The sequence below is a fragment of the Sinocyclocheilus grahami genome, unplaced genomic scaffold (genome assembly GCF_001515645.1).
Source record: "Sinocyclocheilus grahami isolate Dianchi unplaced genomic scaffold, SAMN03320097.WGS_v1.1 scaffold1588.1, whole genome shotgun sequence".
NCBI classification, from domain to species: domain Eukaryota; kingdom Metazoa; phylum Chordata; class Actinopteri; order Cypriniformes; family Cyprinidae; genus Sinocyclocheilus; species Sinocyclocheilus grahami.
In genome coordinates, this window is record NW_015506767.1 from 32797 (window position 1) to 56890 (window position 24094).

Here is a 24094-nt window from a genome sequence, read left to right on the forward strand (position 1 = left end):
CTCACACCAAATTTCAGGCCGTGTAGATAGGCAAGCATACTGTATATACAAATCATTTAGTAAGCAGAAAACCAAAATTTACCTTAACATTAGCTTAACAAGTTAGAGGAAGATGCGACTGAATTGATGGTTGAAGAATGTGCTTCCAGCAGCCATGATAAACAGTTGGCGGTTAAAGTTTTCTATGCACAATTTGATTTGAGAAAGTAACGAGACCTATTACTATCTCTCTATCCAATCACGTTGATGGATAAATGCAAAACTAAAATAAGCATGTAACGACCACAAACGGAGGAAAATAGCAGAGTAAAAGTACCGATACATCACTTAAAATGTACTCAAGTAAAAGTAAAAGTACACCATTTTTAAACTACTCAAAAAAGTACAATTACTGATAAAAACTACTTAATTACTGTAATGTGAGTATTTGTAATTCGTTACTTCACACCCCTGCTTCTAACCGAGGCGCTACAGCGATCTGTCACTCCACATTACAACGCCAAAACGGCATTTAATATTTGAAAATTGTAATAAAATGGACAGAATTTGAAATCTGAGACTTTGTTTCATGAATATCAAAAGTAACAAATCACAAAGCTTGTTGCAATTTATTGGATGGGAGGCACGCTACAATGTTCCGTTCATTATCTGAGGGGTAGGCAAGTTCGGTCCTAGAGAGCCGCAGTCCTGCAGAGTTCAGCTCCAACCCTGAAAACAAAACTCACCTGCCTATAGCCTTAGTAATCCTGAAGACATTGATTAGCTTGTTCAGGTGTGTTTGATTAGGGTTGGCGCTGAACTCTGCAGGACTGCGGCTCTCTAGGACCTAACTTGCCTACCCCTGGGCTAGACTAATCGATTCTTGGGATTTATGAATCGATATTGTTTCATAAAAATGAGAATCGATTAAAATTGAGAAAATTATATTTTTTACCCAGTCCTACTAAACATGCAAGAAGCAATGTAATATAGTTTTAGAAAAATGCGGCCATAGGAATATATGTTTCATTAGCCTGGTTAACTATACCAATACCTCTACCACAATACTGTCGTTATATAAATTGCTCTTTTGTTTGAAAGAGGTAGCGAAATACATGTTTGAAAGTCATAAAAAATATGAAAAAATCCTATCATTATTTTATGTACGGTATTTAGTCACAAATTAATTCATTAATGAAAGCCATCATTGTGAAATCTGCTTGCCTGAAGTGCCAATATGTGTGTGGATTTCACACAGGTTGTTTTTCCTTGCTATAAATAAACATTATTCGCCCTCTGCTGATTTTTCCTTTATTTATTTTTTTCATAATCTTTTGAATAGCTAACAGCCTGGCACCTTTATGAGTTTAGGGTTGATTAGGCATGTAAGAATCTCTTGTTTGAATGAATGTCCGTCATTCAATCAGCCCCCACGAGACGAAAACACTACAATCCCATGCTTTGCATCTTATCTCCCACATCATAATGACTCTCTATTCTGCTCTCCCCCTCACTCAGAGACCTCATTAGCACACTATTCCTTACAAAAACACTCCCGAGAACATCAGTGAAAGAACAGGTCGACACAGGAGAGACTCGATACAGATTAGCTTTTACTGGTGTTGTGGACAGAAACAAACTGAAGCGTCTCTGATAGGTTTTCTGCATCGAGCAAGCAGAGATTTGGTTTTTGGAATGGAACACTTTACTGTACAGTATTCACTGTTTATAGTACATGACACACTATGCAACAATAGTATGCTACACTGCTGCCATGTGACCTCACTTCATTGCACATTTATATTAGCAAGTTAAATAGTAATTTCTCTTTTTAAATTCAGTTCTGTATATACAGTGCATGTCTCAGTTTTTGGCAGTCCACTAAACCAGAGGTGGGGGCAAGTCACACATGTTCAAGTCTCAAGCAAGTCTCAAGTCACAGTACAAACAAATCAAGCAAGTCAAGTCAAGTCAGTGGCTCACCTCAAGCAAGTCAAGTCGAGTCCTGCTAAGGATCAAGTCAAGTCAAGTCAAGTCACAGTATCAAACAGGAAATAATACTGCTTTGCCACACAAAATTATCAATTTTTCCTCAGAAATGAACTTTCTTAATTATACATTTTAAATAATAATGTTTTAAATATAAAATTTTGAATATAGGCAAATTACTACTTTGTATACCGATAAGTCTGTAATTGAGAAAATATTGATAAAAACACAAGATAAAAATATGTATCTCATATTTATGTTATATTAAGTTTGACCATCCTTGGAGACACAGCTACTATTTAACAGATGTTTGAAAACAATTTTGCACTAAATATTTCCAGCGAACACTGGGATTCAGTCTGGGAGCACGCTAAAGAATGTCAGTGTGTAACAAAACATGCTATTCAATTTAAAATAATATGCTGACTACAAATCACCCCTTATATCAGAAATAAAATGGATCGGAAATTTTCATCGGATATAGGCACCCTATTTGGACTGTTTCTTTCACTTTGCATGATTGCCTACATCGTTCTTGAAAACTATTGTCATGGCTTAAAACAAGAAGCCTATTGCTGTTAATGTTTATATATCTTCCCCTGTAACTTATCGATTTCTTTGATTTGATCTTAATAAGAACTAAACTGACAGCTGTGCATTTAAGGTCTGCCTAAGCTTTTTGTTTTGTTTTGTTTTCTGTTTGTTCTGTTGGAACTTAAAATATTAATAAAAATTATAATAAAAACGGAATATAGAAATATGAAATTAAATGATAAGCCTACTCTATGACATTAATGCCGCCAGTAAGTGGTGGCAAATCACTGCTTTATCACAGAAGCGTTCATTGAACTGATTCATTCAAAACAGTTGATTTGTTCATGAACAAGCAAGAATGGGCCACTGAATAATTCAACCGATTCGTTCAAATCCCTGGATCCGTTCAGTATTCAATGTGTTGCTTAGAGACGCGCGTAACTCTTTAGCTGTGGGCTAAATGTAACTGTTGGCAGCCGCGCTGAAAGTATTACTAAATATCGTATGTTATAAATATAAAAATTCATACTAGGGCCATTTTGACAACATATCTTGGATTTTGTTTCACTAATCGATGAAACACTGTGGTTTTAAACTAACGAAAAAAGCTTACATACCTTTCCTTTTTGAAGTGGTGACGTCCTGGCTTTGTAAATGCATACAACAAATGCATACAGTTTTGAAGTGTTTATCCAAATATCTCGGGATATTCTCTTGCTCCCTGTTTTTGGCGCGCTGTGTTCCTGTGCTCGTGCAGTTTAATGAACTGCGCAGACTCGGATCACATCTGCCGCTGGTTCAGTGGTTTGCGTTTTGTTTACCTAATTATATCTCTATGATTTATAATAATAATTAGAGTTGTTATAAAGTCAAGTCCTGCCGAGTCATGAAGGTCAAGTCAAGTCTCAAGTCACTGGATCTCAAGTCCAAGTCAAGTCAAGTCATTTTCTTTATTTAGTCAAGCAAGTCACAAGTCCTTAAATGTGCGACTCGAGTCAGACTCGAGTCAAGTCATGTGACTTGAATCCTCCACCTCTGCACTCAACTAATAGATAATCTGACTCATCACATTGGCATGAAAGGTCATGTTAAGTGCATTGTGGCATATACGATTTCTTTGAAGTGTGCTCTGTTGAATACTACTGTTTTTTTCTAAATGTAATGGCTCATTTGGGTAGCCTATGCGTACAGAATATGTGCATACTGTGTACACTTTACCTGCTGTATACTGCATCAATGATGCTGTAGCGAATCAGCTCATGAGGAAATATGAATAATTAACCATGCTATTACCTAGAAAGCTTTTTGTGGTTGAGGTTTTGTCTGTTACAATGGACAGCAAGAATAAAAATAGGCTATCTAAGAGTTTCATTATTACATCTAATAATGCTTAACTGATTATTAGCTGCTGCACATTTAAATAGTTTATAATGACAAATATATTATCATACTTGTATATGAAAGTACAAAAAGGAACTATGGTCGCAAGTTCCGTCTTTACCAATAGAGTTCAATGGAATAAACCACCATAGTTAGCTAACAATGCTTTTGGGAAATGCAGCCCTGGACATCTAATACAATCATCCTGGGAGGAAAAATCTGACTTCTAAATTTGATCGTCATTTCCACAGCCATTTATGCAAGTGAAACCTGGAAATCATCAGAAAGCATCACCAAACGTCTAAACCTCTTCCAACAATGATGTTTTCAACAAATACTAACAAAGAAATACAGAGAATAACTGCTACTGGCCCTTTGGCAGATATCGCCACTGAGTGCCATTTTCATTTCACGGGCCATATACTTCACCTACCTCAGGAACGATTACCAAAGATGGCCATGTTGTGGACGCCTCTCCATGGGAAGCAGAAGCAAGGACGCCCGAGACAAACATGGTGGCGTACATTCATCAAAGACCTAGGGCTGGGAAAAATATTGTTTCCTCGATATTAATCGATTCTCATTTTTACGAAATGATATTGATTCTTAAATCCCAAGAATCAATTAATCTAGCCTGTGTTTTCAGTTGTCAAACAGAATATTGTAGCGCACCTCCCATCCAATATCGTAATAAGTTTTGTGCTTTGTTACTTTTGATAATTCTGTCCATTTTATTGCAATATTCAAACAGTAAATGCCATTTTGGCGCTGTTTAATGTGGACAGATCGCTGTAGCACCACAGCGGCAGCACGAAGCGCATGTGAACTGAACTTCTCCTTCGATTTAATACCAGTTTCAGCACGAAATAAACATGAATAAATATCAAAAGGTATGTTAAAAGAAAGGGTACAACGTACCGAAATCCATACCTGTCTCGTGCAATAACTCAATTAGTTTCAAACACAAAAAGACATCAATATAAGAACTTGTAAACAATGTCATGTAACGTTACATTTACCTTAGTAAAACATATTCGGTGACCATAAACTGGTTAGGTAAAAAAAAAAGAACTCTAGAGAGGAGCATTTTGCTAAATATATGTACCATATAACATTTTCATTATAATTTTTACTGTTCTTAAATGTTTAATTTATGTCTGAATAAATCAGTCAAGTTATGACAGCCACAATGTGAATGTTTACATTTCAAAAAACGAAGTAGAAATATATTTATGTAATTGTAACTTTATTATTATAAAAACTTCATTGAGTGCAATTTAAGCGTTTGAATACAAATCAGTTAATTTTAACCGTCAATATTATAGTAATGTAGTACCAACTGACTCTCATGTATATTTTACAGTGTTAGTTGAGAGATTTATTTTTTCCTTGAGAAAATTTGCCATGTACTGTACCTGATATATATCCAAAATAATCAATATCGATTCGAATCGGAAATCGAATCAAATCGAATTGCAAGCTTGTGAATCCGAATCGAAGCAATTCATGAAATTTGTGTCAAAACCCAGGCCTACAAAGACCTACGCACCGTTGATCTATCATGGGATGAATCCGAAACCGTTGCGATCGACCAAGCCTGCTGGAGATTGCTTGGTGCCGAATGCACCACACAGCGCAGGCAGAACTAAGTCTAAGTAAACAAAAAGATGAACAGGTTATCAAATTGATTTTTCTTTGTGCACTGTGTACTTTTTTTCTGACAGTGTGGTTTGAACATCATTAAAAAACCAAAAGGCTGTTGTTGAGTATTTTTTGAAGCCAGTAGTTGACAGCAATGCAGACCCTTCATAGTGTCAGGCACAGGTGACAGAATAATAGGTTTTGTTAACAACACTGACAACCACACAGTGCAAGAGCAAGCACACGGTATGCCCTCTATTCAGCCCAACTCCCCCAGAAGCACATAAGACCCCAAGAGTAAAATTGTTAGTCACCTAAAGCGTAATGGAACATCCATTCTTGCTCTTTTTACTCCCAATCCGAACACACAGTATGCTGCCCCAGTGACTTTCCTCCAAATGCAGGGGGTTAGACGTCAGTATTGGCTCTCCGATGGCAGTCCGCCAGCACTCTCCAAAGACAGCACCTGTTATAGCTCTGAACATGCAATTAAATCCTAACCTGAGCAGCTTGGTATTGAGCGCTGGGATGGAGCCAGCATTCGGACTGAAGCTGTGAAGGAGAGGCAGGCTTCTTTCTGTGAACTCATCCGCCGGCTAATCCCAAGTTAACAAACTGCCGTGGCTGGATTCCCAGGCAAAATGTGAATGTCACTGTGAGGTCAGGGAGCGTTAACTCAACCACAAGGAGAAAAGCAGAATCTTCTCTTTCATTCTGGGCAGGATCGTATAGAAGAGTGTGCCTTAAATGTCTTACAAAACACGGAAGAAAGTCTGACATCTTCATGTCTACATATTTATTTGGCAAATAGCCGTGTAATAAACTGGATAATGTAGCCTACAGTCAGCTGATCATTATAGCAATATAAACCCTTTCAGTGTGACAAGACCATTGCATTTCGCATTGGGGTGCTGATCAGGACTCATATTGCGAATATGACTGTCTGATTGTACATTAACATTTGTCTATGTTAATGTCTAATTTAAGTCTTGAATTATAGTTTTATGGACTATTTTTATGATACTTTAATGTTTCATAGAACAAAGAAAGTAATATGGGTTAGGAACACCATTAGAGTAAAGAAATTATGACCGATTTTACTTACATTTTTGGGTGAACCATCTCGTTCTGGTGTACGAGCTGTAATTTTTAATAAATGTAAATATTTGTAAACTACAAGTTCATTAACACTGCGGTTTGCTATTGGCCGTTTGTCTCACATGAAAACATGGGTGGATCAAGAAGCGGTCTGGCATCAACCTGCCTCCACTCGGCAATGAATCCCTCTCCACATTAATTTTCAGCATGGCTTCTGTATATGAGTGCCACACTTCATTAAACATTCTCACCTCTGTCTCTCTTTGCCCCTCCAACTATTCAAATGGGAACTTAAATTAATCATCACTCATCCAGTTTTGGATGGAGGTGGGGGTGACAGCGTATGGGGCACAGTATATAACGTATTGCCAAAGAAAAGAGGATGGGAGGACCGCATTTCCTCATCTTGTCAGTTTAGCACACACCTGTAATAGATGGAGCTCTCTCATGCAGATCTTACAGGCCCAGATGCCTGTTAAATGCCAATGGTGCTGGTACACTGGACAGATTTGCCTTTTGGAAAGTGTTCTCTGCAGTGCTGTGTAAGTGTATATGTATGTTTGTGTATATGTTCCCCCTCCTTATCATCACTTCACCTTAGCATGGTAAAGACACAGCAGAGATACCCTGCATTTTTTCACTGCAAAAGTAAATGTGTGAATCTCACAAAGAAATAATAGAACTGTATCGTAGAACTGTACATTTCTGCCATATAGACATTACTTTGACACACTTTACTTTGTAAAGCTGCTTTGAAATGATATGTTTCATGAAAAGCACTAAACAACTAAAGGTGAAAAATGGTCATCTTTCACTCCGAAAAAAAGTATGCTTGTGCTCAGGTTTGACTTTGATTATTTAGTTGCATCAATACTTTAAAAGTTAAATGTCCAGTGAGTGGCGTTATAAAGGTTAATGCTCTGTTGTATTTGAAAATAATGTACCACCTACACTAAATCCTACCCTAAACCAAACAGTTTTAACAAAAGCAACTGAGACAAGAAAATGCATTTGCTGAAGCAACCATATACCATTTTAGCTTGCTTCCACAACATTGTGAGGTCTTTTCTCATTGTTTTGTGAAAAATCTCTATAATGAGATTCAGACATTTTCACATTGTAGTAATGAATATGAGAGAAAATAAGAAAGTGGAGTTTCAATTTCCTTTTTTGTCCAAAAAAAAAAAAAATATCACAGTGTCCTACAAAATAGGCTTCTGTTCAATTTTTGTAGACAGATGTATCTTTTTTTAATTTGTTTTTATTTTTAAGTGAGATCTGACCTGGCCATATCTTGAGTTTTATTCAGCCATTTATTCTGAATGTTGTGATAAGCTGCGTTCTTGAAATGAGCTGAGGAGGATGGCTTATTAGGCTTCTGTTTTTATTCAATATTGCTGCCACAGGTTTAGATCAGACAGCATAGACAATGAATGAGCAACCTCAAGTTGTCTTTCAGTCAATGTTTAACCTTGCACAGCCATTCTAAGGAATGTTCAATGGCATACTGGAGGTCGGCACATCATCACAAGTGTAATGTTGGCCCCAGATTTAATGAGATTGTGGCACACTGTCTGTCTCAGAAAACAAAGCAAAAATCAAATTTCTTGTTCATTTTGTGTCTTGGCATATTGATTTTCTTGCTACATGTTTCCTGTTTCCTGTCCGAGAGAAGAGCTTACGGCTACACGTACCGCAATTAAATGAAAACATGTACTAACATATACAATTTTTATCTAGACCAAAATTTATATTGTTATATTGACAAGCAGTATTTTCTTGCTCTTTTGAAATAAAACTTTAATTTCACATGCTACAACATTCTTAATGTAAAGCTCCATCTCTACTTTGTCTAGACCAGGGGTTTTTAAACATTTTGACGCCAAGGAGACTCATATATGATATAGGCTACATATAGGCTGTTATATATTTTTTATGTTCTCTCATGCAAACGCTAGTTAGCTGTCGGCTGTAATCTGTCTAGTGTGTTCTAGTGCAAAAATTTGCTTTGCCTCAACACAGGCGATGCAAGGCAATGCCACAGTCGGCTTTCCTCAGTGCTAGTTCTTTGGCATTGTTATGGTGTGTCCCTACCCTTACAGACATAATTTGCATATACGTAGGTGTCAAAAAGGTGCAGTATTCCAACCTATTCCACTCTCTGAGAGAAGGCGGAGTAGGTTATGTAAAACTAAATTATGACTTTTTAGAGAAAGAATCCTTTACTTGCATTATAAATAGACTTAATGCTTAAAAGGTATACAATGGCACCAGACTGCAATGTGCTAACCAACTGATTCGAGGCCATGGAGCTCACTGGGTGGGAAGGAAGGTTATGCAGTTTTAGTACAAATTTAACAGTTTAATATCTATTAGATTCTCATTTACAATGCAGTAGTTTATGATCACTGAAAAAGAATGCTCTGGGCCAAAACAGCTGCAAAACCCCCATGTTTCAATTAACAACTAATTTATGGAATTAAAAGATTATAGAGCACTGCATTCTGTGTTTCTAACTCTAAAGCAAACAGACATGCAACATTCCATTATCCTTCCAGGACACTGAAATTGTCACAGTAGTAATATCTGCTTTCCAAAGCCAGAGAAAAAGTATTTGATTTAAGACGGAGGAAAGCTTTTTCAGCAGAGGAGAGATTAGTTTATTTTGCAAGGAAAAGTCATTGGAGAAAATTTAAATAGTTGAACCAATGTAGCACATGATATTTCAGTGTGAAAACCTGCATCATCTACAATCTAGTGTTAAACATGCATGAGATAGTGCTGTGCTATATTTAAATTGATTCCTATATTGATTGGCTAACGACTTAGCAGGGGCACTATTCATTTTGCATGCAAAGTTGTTGAATACTTTATAGGCACTGATATACTGTATGCAACCATACGTCAATTATAATTATGCCGATTTCTGTTACATTTCTGTAGATTAATTTACAATTCTGAATGTTAGAGTCTACATGGTACAATACAACTCTCTTAAAGAGTAAGGAAAATCTTGTTTGATGTTGCCACTTTAGTTCAATCATCATAACTACATTATTGTTGGGAATATTTGCTCTTTATAAACTTTACAAAGTGCAAATACTTTAGAACTTTATACAGTAAATATTGATCTGGCTCTTATATTACTTTGTGTGTGGTTTGCTCTCTGTGCTCATATATTCAGGGTCAACTCTGCACCATCTTCCTTACTGAATACAGATCAACGCTGAATGTTTAGAAATCATTCATACAGCTTTGCCCTAGACCTAGTTAATCATGACATATAATGGCCAAGGCACCTCTACTGTATGCCAGAAAAGCTGTTGTGTTAGCAATTATTGTGACATCCTTAAATACAAGGTTAAATGAACAGCATACCTGATTTCACTATTGTCATTTTGATTTCATGGTCCTTTCTCACCTTGGCCATGTGAAATATGTGAATAACTTCAGACAAAACATTTACAGTGGAATCTAAAATATTTACATTTAGTCATTTAGCAGACGCTTTTATCCAAAGCGACTTACAAATGAGGACAATAGAAGCAATCAAAATCAACAAAAGAGCAATGATATGCAAGTTCTATAACAAGTCTCAGTTAGCTTAACGCAGTACACATAGCAAGGTTATTTTTTAAATTATACAATAAATAAAAAGAAAAACAGATAGAATAGAAAAAGAATAGAGCAAGCTAGTGTTAGAGGCCTTTTTTGCTTTTGATAATTGTCTAATAAATAAAAAGAAAACAAATAGATAGAATACAAAAAGATTAGAAAAGCTAGTGTTAGTTTTTTTTTAATATAAATATAATTAGAATAGAGAGTGCTAGAGTCAGAGGGTCAAAAAATGAAGAGATGTGTTTTTAGCCGATTCTTGAAGATGGCTAAGGACTCAGCTACTCGGATTGAGTTGGGCAGGGCATTCCCCCAGGAGGGAACATTTCATTTAAAAGTCAGTGAAAGTGATTTTGTGCTTCTTTGGGATGGCACAATAAAGCAACGTTCACTTGCAGAACGCAAGCTCCTAGAGGGCACACAAGTCTGAAGTAATGAATTTAGGTAAAGGGGTGCAGAGCCAGTGGTGGTTTTGTAGGCAAACATTAATGCCTTGAATTTAATGCGAGCAGCTATTGGTAGCCAGTGCAAATTGATAAACAGAGGTGTGACGTGCCTTCTTTTTGGCTCATTAAAAATTAATCTTGCAAGGCAAGGTTGAGTTGAAGGTGATGGTCCTTCATCAAGCAAGAAATGTCTGTTAGACAAGCTGAGATGCGAGCAGCTATCGTCGAATCATCAGGATGGAATGAGAGGTAGAGTTGAGTCATCAGCATAGCAGTGATATGAAAAGCCATATTTCTGAATGATAGAACCTAGTGATGCCATGTAGACAGAGAAGAGAAGTGGTCCAAGAACTGAGCCCTGAGGCACCCCAGTAGTTAAATGTTGCGACTTGGACACCTCACCACTCCAAGGTACCTTGAAGGACCTATCTGAGAGGTAAGACTTAAACCACTGGAGTGCGGTTCCTGAGATGCCCTTTGCCAATATAGTTGGCCGGGAGGATCGGGGGTTTACCCGTGTCAAAAGCAGCGGACAGATCCGGCAAGATAAGTATTGAAGATTTAGAATGCGCTCTTGCCAGTCTTAGGGCTTCAACAACTGAGAGCAAGGCAGTCTCAGTTGAATATCCACTTCTGAAACCAGACCGGTTGCTGTCGAGGAGGTTGTTCTGTGTGAGAAAGGCAGAGACTTGGTTGAACACAGCTCATTCAAGTGTTTTTGCAATGAAAGGAATAAGGGAAACCGGTATGTAGTTCTCTAAAAGAGATGGGTTAAGGGTGGGTTTCTTAAGTAGTGGGGTTATACAAGCCTGTCTAAATGCTGAGGGAAAAACACCAGTGTGAAGGGATGTGTTAATGATGTGAGTGAGTGCAGGTAAAACTGCAGGAGAAATGGCTTGAAGGAGATGAGATGGAATAGGATCAAGCGGACAAGTAGTAGGATGATTAGAAAGGATTAGTTTGGAGACTCAGAGAGTGAAGAGAAGGATGTGATCGAGTGTATGTTTGCTGGTAAGATGTGCTTGACAGATTGTGGAGTGGAAAATTGTGCACTGATGGTTTTAATTGTATTAATGAAGAACGTGGCAAAGTCATCAGCTGTTAGAGTTGATGAAGGAGGGGGAGGAGGAGGACGAATGAGCGAGGAAAATGTTTTATAGAGTATGCGAGAGTTAGACGAATTGTTAATTTTGTTATGATAGTATGTCCTTTTAGCAGTGGAGACATTAGCAGAGAAGGAAGAGAGGAGTGACTGATACACATTAAAGGGTTAGTTCACCCAACAATGAAAATTTTGTCATTAATTACTCACTCTCATGTCGTTTCAAACCCGTAAGACCTTCGTTCATTTTCGGAACACAAATTAAGATATTTTTGATGGAATCTGAGAGCTGTCTGACCCTGCATAGACAGCAACGCAACTGAAATGTTCCAAAGTCCAGAAACGTAGCAAGGAGATCGGTAAAATAATCCATGTGACATCAGGGGTTCAACCGCAATTATACGAAGCTACGAGAATACTTTTTGTATGCAAAAGAAAAAAAAACGACTTTATTCAACGATTCGTCTCCTCTGCATTACCCTGTAAACAGCGTATGCTGTTCTGTGTCAGCTGCATCAAGCTGTTTCCGTTCAGATCAAATCACAACAATGTAGGAAACAGATCCGGCGGGACGCAGCTGACACAGAACAGCAGACACTGTTTACAGGGTGATGCGGAGGAGACGAATTGTTGAATTAAGTCGTTTTTTTTTCTTTTGCACACAAAAAGTAACTCTCTCTTGAGATCAAAAGAGGCAAGCAGAGTGTGGAAGTCTGCAGCCTGAGACACTGTTTACAGGGTGATGCGGAGGAGACGAATTGTTGAATTAAGTCGTTTATTTTTCTTTTGCACACAAAAAGTAACTCTCTCTTGAGATCAAAAGAGGCAAGCAGAGTGTGGAAGTCTGCAGCCTGAGGTTTATCTAGGTGGACGTTGAAGTCTCCAAGCATAACTAGGGGAGTACCGTCCTCAGGAAAGGTTGAGAGCAGCACATCTAATTCATCCAATAAGTTACCTTGTGGTCCTGGGGGTCGATAAACAACTACAAAATGGATTTTGAAAGGGTGGGTAATAGTGAAAATAAATACTTTTATTGTGTCAATATGTGCATGTAGTCACATACAACAAAACCTTAGAAAGAACCACTTAAAGTTTATTTGGAAAATGTAAGAATCTTTTTTTTTAATGCTTTTCTATTTTTTGTTATTTTGTTTTAATTCAATTATATATATATATATATATATATATATATATATATATTTTATATATATAATGTTAGCAAAACCCCTTGAATCTGAATCCTTAAGCCACTGAGATTCTCTTTTCCACATTTTCTACAGCATGACCCTGGACCGACTCTTCTTTAATGCATTTAAAAACACATTGTAGACTGTGTAAAAATGAAAGGGGAAAGGGTTGACACTGACTTCACTTGAAAAGACTACCACAACAAAGAGCCCAAAACAGACTTGCTTCTGTAAGAAGTCAATAAACCATGATTAATAATTTAGCTTCTCTTTCTTTTCTCATAACTCAACACGAAAACACAAACGGGGCTTTACAATGTGCTACACTAAACAGGCCAAGGACATTTTAAAAGCTGCATCAAAAATCTTCATTTTTCATTTTTCAAACTTTAACTTTAAGTGCTACACGTGGTACACAGTGAGATGTTATGGCAACACTTAAGGGACAAGGATGCCATATTTGTTGTTACAACATGGTGATAAATTGGAAAGGCTGGAAGTCCTGTACCTGAGTCTTACTTTTGACTCAAAAGGCCTAAAATGGGGCATTCCTGCAGCTAAGCTCAACCAGTTGCAAATGGAGGTTGCAATGGCAAGGTCATGGGTTTGATTGTCAAGGAACACATGCATTGACATGTATGAACCTTGAATGCAGTGCAAGTTGCTTTGGATAAAAATGCATTAATTTAAATGTGAATGGTTTATATGGCAATGTCTCTCAATCTTTTAAAAAAAAAAAAGTTTTGAGAGATATCAACTTACTGAGTGCAGAAAAAAGCAACTATATAAAATGCCCAATAATTGGCTAGGACATGTACATGATATGTTCACTTCCAAAGGATAATCAGAGACAATTACAATCCCTTAATACTTTTTTTTTATGTATGAACCTTGAATGCAGTGCAAGTTGCTTTGGATAAAAATGCATTAATTTAAATGTGAATGGTTTATATGGCAATGTCTCTCAATCTTTTAAAAAAAAAAAAGTTTTGAGAGATAACAACTTACTGAGTGCAGAAAAAAGCAACTATATAAAATGCCCAATAATTGGCTGGGACATGTACATGATATGTTCACTTCCAAAGGATAATCAGAGACAATTACAATCCCTTAATACTTTTTTTTTAGGGGGGGGGAATTAGCCTCTGTGAAATTCTAAAAAAGCATGAGAGGCATCGCCAAATAAACCATACACTTCAACAATGCAATTATGTCTTTGCCCATAATGGTCCAGAAACATCACCGTTCTTGTCCCTGGGAGCTCTAGCTAACAACTCTTCTGCAGCATGCTGTCCCCGCGGGCAAACACAATGATTCAAACGTTTAATTCAAATGCTTGAGATGACAGACCGGAGATAAGGCGAATAAGTGACTAAATCCAGTTTTGCTGAGATTTAACACCTTATGTGAGCAAAAAATTGCTAACAGAAAACAGTATATTAACTTGTGACGAGAAAATAATCTTTAAATCACTGGAAAGTGCTGTTTTTGACACAGTACTGTATCTTCCATGGTTAAAATGTAATGTATCTAGACTATTGCGTATGATGAATTAGCTAGTGTTACTGTGCTACGTTATTGGCTCCCTGGCAAGATACTTCAGCGTAAAAAGATTTCGTTAATATTTTTAAGCTATGTACACATTGTAGGTGTGAAATTCATGTATGTTTAATGCATGAGACGTGTTACTGTTAATCTCTGAAAACAGCAGAGTCAGCAATAACTTCTCTATTTTAATCAATTGCATGCATGCAGATCAACATCTAGCATAGATCTGGGAATCTTTTCAAGCATATAGCAGTTTCTCTCAACCATTTCTGCAGTGCTTCAAGAATCTCCATTCCTCATACTTTCAAGAGAAAGCTTTTTCTTTTTATGTTATGGGAAACTTCAAGGTTATGGTGGTCAGATAAATTAGTGGCAATATGATGATGCAGCACCCTTTTCCTGTAGGTTGATGGCCATTTATTACATTCGGGATGAGTTTAAAGATTTTAAAAGATAAAACCCATCCTAGCTCAGAGATACAGATGACCAATCTCTCATAGTGACTGCATGAGCAGCCCAGGTGCTGTGTCAAAATGGCTGGTGAAATTGGCCTACTCTGTTTCTAGCAGCTGAACACATTGCTCTGGACAGCTCTTGGCCAAGCTAGTCACAATTCAATTTCCTGACTCATTCATCAAGCACTTGGGGTGCTTGGGTCACAGGCTGGGCCAGCTCCCCAACGTCCCGTTCATCCGGAGTCCACCATCGATAAGAAGGCATTAGTCTACCTCTGCCAGCTCATCTGAAAGGGCTGGAGAAATCAGGCAGAATTTGTTTTCAGTTTGACAACCTGCTGTCCAGCTGAATAAAAAATCGCCCCAAAGCATAGATTCAAGAAGCCAGATAGGAGAATACTTGTATGATGCACAAGTTCACCATTTGGTGGTGTAATTTGCAGTTGAGTGGTGTGACGAAACTTGATCACTTGCTTGCATTGTAGACTGGAAGCAGAAACTATGCAAAACACTAAATTAAGTTATTCAACATGCATCAAGGCCTTCACAGAGACTACCAAGATTTGAAGTCTTACCTCATTGTGTAGAGAAGAGTTCCGTTGTCTACCAGCCGCAGAAGTTTATTGGGTGTAGTCATATTGTGGGCTACTGATTTCTTCCCATTGTGGAAGAAAGTATCCGGAGTCCAAATCTTGCTGGCGAGCAAGTTGTTAAGTGGAAGGACCTGCATAGGCCCATCAAACTTCAGCCTCTCATCCCGCCAACTTTGCCGGAAGAACACATCAATCGTGTATTCCTAGAGGAGAAAAAAATAAATTAGTCAAGACTTTCTGACAGCCCTTTTTAAACATCACTTCACCCCCAAGTGTGCTGGCATGTGAAGCTCTTCTCCAATCTCGGCAAATGACTCAAGAACATGACTTCACATTTAACAGATTTTCCTGTTTGGCTGGCCTTGATTGGTCAAGATGCTTTTTTCAGTTGTACACTTCAATAATTCATCGCATTTTAAGGAGAGATGCAGCCTTGTTGGTGCGAGATCCTTAAGGCTCCTTCAAAAGTTCAAACTCGAATGATTGCGTTTTCACAGCTGTCGCTGGAGGGATAAAACAAGCTTTTTCCAAGAGTTATCTCTCTGACCATATTGCTAACACGGAACAGGGGACACTGTCCTCAGTGAACCTCTGCTGAGTTGGGAATAGAAATCATCTCAAATCAACAGCGTCTTCTCCAGTGATGAGAATCGCTCATCTTTTAAGGTTTCCATTATTGATGAGGTAATCCTCTACAGGTTCTCTATGGGAACAAACATCAAAATAAATCTTATATGTTTACATTTAATAAGTCATCTAATGCCATGAATAAAAATAGTGGCAAAATTCAAAGTTCTTCAGGAGTTAAAAATGAATGTTGAAATCTTTAGAACGCCACATTAATCATTCAGTAAGATCTGTAACTGAATATTGTAACTGAGTATGTGACAGCAAACAATTACAGGACATGTCTCTTTTTTTGTTTTATGTTCTGCATTACATTCGAGAACTATGAGCTTTTTGTCACGCTTCACAAGGTCCAATTTGCTGCAAAGATATTTGGGAAGCAACAGACGGGAATCTATGTTGCCCAGTCAATCAGAAATGTCAAGAAGCTATTGCACAAAGGGAGAAAACAAGTCAGATAAAACCACTCATTACAAATGCCTTCCAGGCTTCAGTAGAATATTTTGCCATGATGGCAAGAAATCATACCGGCTGTTTCTCAGTGAATGACGGGTTGAGTTTTCAGCATTAAAACGTGTATGCTTGTCATGTGCATGCCGGTGTACATCATTTATTTAGTAAGCTCCAGATTTCTATCTGAAGTAGTTTCAGATTAAAGTTCTGTGAGTACTTCAGTTCCCAAGAAGTAGTCTGTACATCACAAGAAATGAAAGCTGACACCAAATGACATCTACATCAGAAAGCACAGGAATGAGTTAAACAGGATTTTCACAATCAAATTCAATGATTATAAAACCTAAGGAAATAAAATGAATACCATTTAATACCAGAATAAACCCACACAATCTCAAAAGGCATCATGTATCACAGATTGTTTTTCATCACTAAGACAGGCTGTGACACACATTGGACGAGGCCTTGGAACTTGAAAACAGGGAGTGGAGTTGGAGTGGACTGATTACAGAATGCTTTGAGCGAGGAGGGGAAATTACTGTTGATTCACTCCATTATACTCACACATACTTCACTCAGAGTCCCCTTAACTCGGCAGAGTAAATCTAGCTTAATTGTCGTCTGTCTTTCCATCCTCAAATTTAAGACCTCTTCAAATGGTTAAATTAATTTCTTAATGCTATTTAAGATATTTAAGAATTTTTACTTCTTTAAAGTTTAATGAATTTAAGATATGTTAATACTGTTTAAGGCAGAAGAAGTGTTTGTAGCCTAGACATTCATTAAAAATATGTCAGGTTGGTGGTGTGCTGTTATTTATTTAGATTTGTATGGTAAAAAATACTGTTTCTATTTTGAAGTGAAAAGTTAAAGTTAGATCCACACAGTAAAAAATTATAGTAAATTTAACAGTAAACAATGTAAACATGCTACCTGTTAGTTCCCTGTTTACAGTATATACAGTGAAAACCTGTAGGTGTGGGAATCTTTAGGCAGCTCACAATCTGTTCAGATTCAGATGTTTTTTTTCCTGTCCTTAAAGGGGTCCTATTATGCTTTTTCACTTTTTAAATTTTAGTCAGTGTGTAGTGTGTATGTTTGGGCATTAAAAAGATCTAGAAAGTTACAAATCTCAAAGTCTCCAAAGGGAGATATTTCGTTTTTTAAAAATCCCTTTTCAAGAACTGCAACGAACGGCTCGTTTGGACTACAGCGTTTGTTTTCCAAAGCGGCTCATTGGAATATCATTACAAATAATTCCCGCCTACAAAAATTTGAATGGTTGGGGGGTGGGGAGGGGCGAGGTTGTGGTTAGAACGCTTGGTTGAGTGACTGCATCAGACGAGACGACGAAGAAGAAGTGCTGCTGCAGAGTTAGTGCATCAGAGAAAACCAAGAAGCGTCGGACTATACTTCTGCGTCGGACCTACGCCGTAGCTTACGCATAGACGCACACCCATACATATAACACGACGTAGCTGGGCGCCGCGGACAGACGCCGAACGGCGCCTCCGGTGTGGCTACACTCATAGAAAATAATGTATTTGAATTTTAAAGACGTGGCGCGACGCTGCGCATCTCGTCCGGTGTGTGACCGCCTGAAACGCAGTTTTTTTCACCTCCGTGCCCAAACGTCTTGGTTTGGGCTTCCGAAGGCGGATGATGCCAGGAAACAGTGGTTGCAATTTATTTTTTAACTCTGTTCCTGAGCATTATAACCCCAATTTGCTATTGTGTGCTGCGCATTTTACTGAGGACAGCTTCCACAGCACTAGTGAGTAGTGCCGGATTCACCAAAAGCTTTTGTTGAAAGACGGAGCAAGGGGCGTGGCAGTACTGAAACACTGTCTAAGCTGTTCGCCAATCACAACGCACTGGGACAGCTAACCAATCACAACACATTTTGTTTTTCGGAAGGCGGACCTTCATCAAAGCCGGAACTAATCGAGCCGTTTGTGCCAGGATGGGGAGAAAGGTATTTTAATAATGTAAATTATGTGAAAAATAATGCGTTTTTCAAACCACCAAGCATGAGAGCATGTTCTAGTACACCCCCAAAACAAAATCAAGACTTTGTAAAAGAGCATAATAGGACCCCTTTGAGAAATAACTGACTGTGTTTACATTAATTTCACATCATAAACGCATTTTAAAGATGCAAGTGCATTTATCTACTTACACAGTTGCGCACAGCCGCGAGCATGCATAAAAACAAACACACACAAAGCACACATAAGCGTTTGAAAACAGCTATCTGTCAATAAGTGAGTTTCATGTATTGCATTTTTATTGTATTCCAAAAAAGACAAATTATGCCTATTCAGTGTTTTGTGTTTGTGTGTAACTGGCAGCTAGGGTTAGGCTGATAGACGATGCCATTGTCCATACAATGTTGAGTTGACATCGTGATTCCCCCACGTCTGCACAGCTTTCAAAGTAAACTCAACCGCGGATTAGCGCGGACGGATGAGCTTGACGCATGCACAATTTCACCTACTTGACTAGTTCTGTCTCAACATTCACCTCACGCATGAGCTGTTGTACGCGGAGCACCACGAACACTTCTGATGACAAAAAAAGCGTTGCTGTTGCTAGGAAACATCTCAAGCTACGCATGTAACTATGGTTCCCCAAGAGGGAATGAGACACTGCGTCCTCTATTGGACACTATGGGGAATGCCATCAGCATAACTGGTGTCTGAAGCATGTGTGTAAACACTCCAATCCATTGGACCACCTCGCCCGTGATGTCATTAGCGGCATGCCTGGAAGTATAAGAGGGCAGCTGTAATTCACATCATCAACTTCTTTGTCTGAAGGAGACGTGAAACAGGCAGGAACTAGTCATGGCAAGGGGACACAGTGTCTCGTTCCCTCTCAGAGAACCATGGTAACATGTGTAACCCGAGACGTTCCCCTTCAAGGGAAGTCGCACTGCGTCCTCTAGTGGACACAATGGGGAATGAAATCCCCACTATGCCATGCCTCAGTGCATTGCCTGTCCACATGGAGAGAGCGCACCAAAAATAGTGGCAAACATACACTGATTAAAAAAGGGGGGCACACCAAGACACCTGGACAGCTAAAATAACTTGGGGAAAATGGGGAACCCAACCAAAACTAATATTTTAAGGAGGGACATTCCATTCAGCCAAGTTGGGAACACAACTGTCCTCAAACAGGCAATGGAGGCAATGGGCCATCTACTTGATATCCAAATGTAAGGGAGACAGGTAGGGAAAGAGCTCACACTCCGGGGGTAGATCTTATCAAAGGAAACCAGCCTCAACCGGTAAATCTTTGACAAAAATGCTTTCCAAATAGGGAGCATAAAAAGAGACTCAACCTATAGTCATGTACCGTCTACTTCAACACCTCAAATTACAAGGGAAACAGCCCAAGGCAAAGAGCAGCCCAAACCCATACATGCAGACCAAATAGAGGGAGCAAGGAACTCTACTTAAATATTCACATACTAAGCGAGGGACATCTCGCTCCACTTAAGCCAAAGAGCAGCTAGTTAAAGGGAAACTGTTCTCAGACAGCTACCAACTTTGATGTTTCAGGTGGGTCACCGTAAATACACTGGAGGCAACCTGACCTGAGAAGCTGCTAAGAAGAGAGCAAGGAACACAACACGCATTAAGCATGCTAAGTTCGAGCATCACTATAATCCTTCCAAGAGCCGTATGTGCTCATGCAAACGCTGGCTACTATCCCTCGGGAGAGAACAGAAAAGAAAAGCTCTTTGATAAAAGAGGAGTGAGGCGAGAGAAATAAAAAAGGAGAAAACATCCCTCCCAGAACAATACGGGACGTAACAGTATTCTTTTTTTTCTAATTTATTTAATTAAAAAACCCTGCTTTATGTACTGTGCTTTTTTTAAACAGTGCATAACATAAAATGACCCCTTCAGGGTTGAGGCAGAAGCACCATAGTGAGGTCATTGATTAATCAATATTATAATTATAATTAATGCACATTTTACACATTCATTCTTCTATCTGAATAATACATTATTGCTAATACTGCATACAGGGTTATGCATGAAAGACAATATTTCTCAACAAAACATGGACAAAACAAAAACACATGCAAATATTGTACAACTTAAATATTGCAAAGGCCCTTTGCTATAAACCCATCAGAAATGACACTTTGATGGATGGTGTAGTACACCGCTACTTCTGCTCAAGGTTGTTTTTTCTAATTTGCATATATTTAATAATAATAACATTTGTTTATAGTGAGTACCTACAGTACTGATGTTCCCTTTATGTAGATGTTAACTTATGAGTCAGCACTAACATGGTTTCATAAAGTGACAAATAAATACAGCACTATTGCTTCAAGGCAAATCAGAATGGGACAAGAAACAGAAGTTTACTGCTAATGAGAATGATTATGACAAGGTGTTGGTGAAGAACAGAAATTTGATCGGAATGTGATCAGACAAGCATAGAAGTTCCCATATTACAACCCAATGAGGGTCATTTGCTTGAAGCTTTTTCAGCGAGCTGTACAGAGAGCTGTTGTCCTGGTCAGACAAAGAACAAACACGTGTCATAGAGACAAAGCACTAGATGTTAGTGCACATGACCTGATGTGTATATACTGTAATCACAGCTGTGCTGATATAGAGCCATGACTACGAGTGTGATATTGCCTTTATGCAACAGTTCGACAGCACAAGTGCGTGGAACTACTTCCCGCACAGATTCAAATCTCAAGTTGACAGTTTAACAGATGAGCTCAAGCCCCAGTTACTAATTCAAAATGTCACTTTAGAGCTTGAAATGAAAGAACGCAGAGTTGCTTCATTGAAGATAAAAGCTTATTGTATTATGTAGAATGTTATGAAAGAAAGATTCAATGAGCGAGTGTAATTACCTGCATATGATACAGCATTCATTCTTCAACTCAATCTCATTTTCAGAATAAAACATTAGTTTGAATGTCCGCTGAGGAAAGCGATATCTTTGTCATACTATACTTTCATCTGTTAAGTGTTGTAAGGCTGCTTTGAATGATGTTTAGTATCATTCTAAGGGTCTTTCAGTTTCAAATTACATGTGTGACTATCTTAAATTTGTTTGTCTTCTATGTGGAACGCTTGGCTATTCCCCATATAGCTACAGTAATTCATGTACAGGAGCATAGAATTACCAATTGGTTACAATTTGATTACAATTGCATTATCTCTTCTGAATTAGCATGATACATTCTTACCTGACAAATAAAATGTTATATTTGATGTATTCTGAACTCTTCTGAAATCATTATGACTAGTAAATCATGTGGAGGCTGATGTTACTTCAAATCTGTGTCCAGGACAGGACAGACTAAAGGCTCATGACTGAGCGGAGCAGTACGCACGCCTTCGGAGATCTTTTGAATTCTGTCTATCACAGACTTAGTATGTGGTATTGAAGTGACCTAACAAACTACACTTTTTGCTCTGATCAAGCAGTAGGTGGCCGACTGTAAGGTAGAGGTTAACCTTGCACCCTCTGACTAAGTTTGGACTGGCAAGTTTGTGATCATGAGATCCACGTAAGGCCGACTTGAGACTAAAATTCCACATCGGGTCCCTGATGAACAAATGATTGAACGTATGGGATTTCCAGAATAATCAAATATCTAAATCAATGCATATCGTCTCACGTTACTTATGTAACCATGATTTCCCCGAGTAGGGAACGAGACACTGCATCCTCTAGGGGTCGCTATGGGGAACGCCTCGTCGCTACCCGAGTCTGAAGCATACATTGAAAAAACACCAACAACACGTTGGCCGGCGACAGCCATGACATCACTACCGGTGCGACTATAGTATAAATAGGCACCGGGAGAACACATCATCCACTTCTTCGTCTGAAGCTTGCGTCCGAAGCATGGCAAGAAACCTAGAGGACGCAGTGTCTCATTCCCAACTCAGGGAACCATGGTTACATAAGTAACCTGAGACGTTCCCTTTCATGGGAACTTCGAACTGCGTCCACTAGGGGTCGCTATGGGGAACGGTATACCCACGCCACCATGCTGAGGGGAGTGCATGCCAGAAACCATGGCGAGCACTAAGTACCAACTCTACCATATTGCCATGGGAGTTGCCCCTGAGACGTTAGACGGCTGTCAGTGACATTATTCCCTATGGCCAAAGGCCTAAGCTACATACCCCAAAAAACTTACCTGTTAGGGCCAGAACTCCTGGGCCCGGGGTAAAGCTCAAGGCTTGGATTCAGGAATAGATTCCTTTAAGGGAATACGACCAAGAGCCTAGAATCATACTAAGTCTTGGCCTGTCACACAGGGGCTACCGCACACTCTGCATATGCTAAAGGAACTCTACAGTTCAACAGACCCCGAGTAGCAACACCCTGTTAATGTAGGTATCCAGAGGATACATAGGTGGAGTGGTGCCCAAGGCGGAACCGGGATTTTAAAACACTCAGAAAGAGCATGAGGCTGCTGCGCGTAGCTCTTACCATACAGGATTTTAGAAAATAACGCAGAGTACTAGCGTGCGAACTTACCACAGTGTGGATTTTAGAAAGTGTACAAAGACTTCACGTACACACTTACCATAACATGGATTTAAAAAAACACTATGTTTGAGAAGTCATCAACTCAATCTAAGGCTTATAATACTGGAGTGGCTAGCAGTAAATCTGTAGCTGAGGGGGCAAACATCCTGCTCTCAATTAAGAGGGAGCTCGACCTACAGCATGTTCCAATGCTGGAACGACTAGCAGTAATTTACCTTAGCTGAGGGAGCAACACCCCCAGTTCTCAGTCGAGAAGGGGGCTCGAACTACAGCATGTTCCAATGCTGGAACGACTAGCAGTAATTTACCTTAGCTGAGGGAGCAACACCCCCAGTTCTCAGTCGAGAAGGGGGCTCGAACTACAGCATGTTCCAATGCTGGAACGACTAGCAGTAATTTACCTTAGCTGAGGGAGCACAAACCCAGCTCTCAGTGAGAGGGGGACTCGACCTACAGCGTGATTGCTAGAATCAGAAGGGTAAGTGTACTGCAAGCTAGCCAAAAAACTCAGCACATCAGAGAGGCAGAAGAAGGGCCTAGTTCGCCTGATGCTGCTGGTTCCAGGTGCAGTGGGAAAAACAGAGAACTCAACTCTCACGTGAGAGGAGAACTTCGAATTCAGAAGGAGTAGCGTGCTCATAGGTAACCCTTTGATAAAAGGGGAGCACTGCTCAGCAATACCACGAGTACAACCCATGGATCGAGGAATCCAACTCCTCAGAGAGAATTAAATGCTCGAAAGAAAACACCATGCTCACAATAACCCTCAATGGTGAGGGGAGCGATGCTTCCAGAGTGTGTCGACAGAGACACACTAGTTGAGTGGAGCCCAAGGTTCCCGGGGTCTAAACCAACTCAGAGAAAGGGAACGAGGCTCATAACGCGTAACCCTTACCAT

At 39.1% G+C, this 24094-nt stretch overlaps 1 protein-coding gene across 1 annotated transcript in view; it reads right to left on the reverse strand.

The window, feature by feature from the left end:
- LOC107571377 (gamma-aminobutyric acid receptor subunit alpha-3-like) overlaps nt 1-24094 on the reverse strand; it is a 123435-nt gene that overhangs the window by 23033 nt on the left and 76308 nt on the right. Inside the window, exon 3 of the mRNA XM_016257696.1 lies at nt 15550-15770. Coding sequence (XP_016113182.1) covers nt 15550-15770 — 221 coding nt within the window. The remainder of the gene's footprint in view (nt 1-15549; nt 15771-24094) is intronic.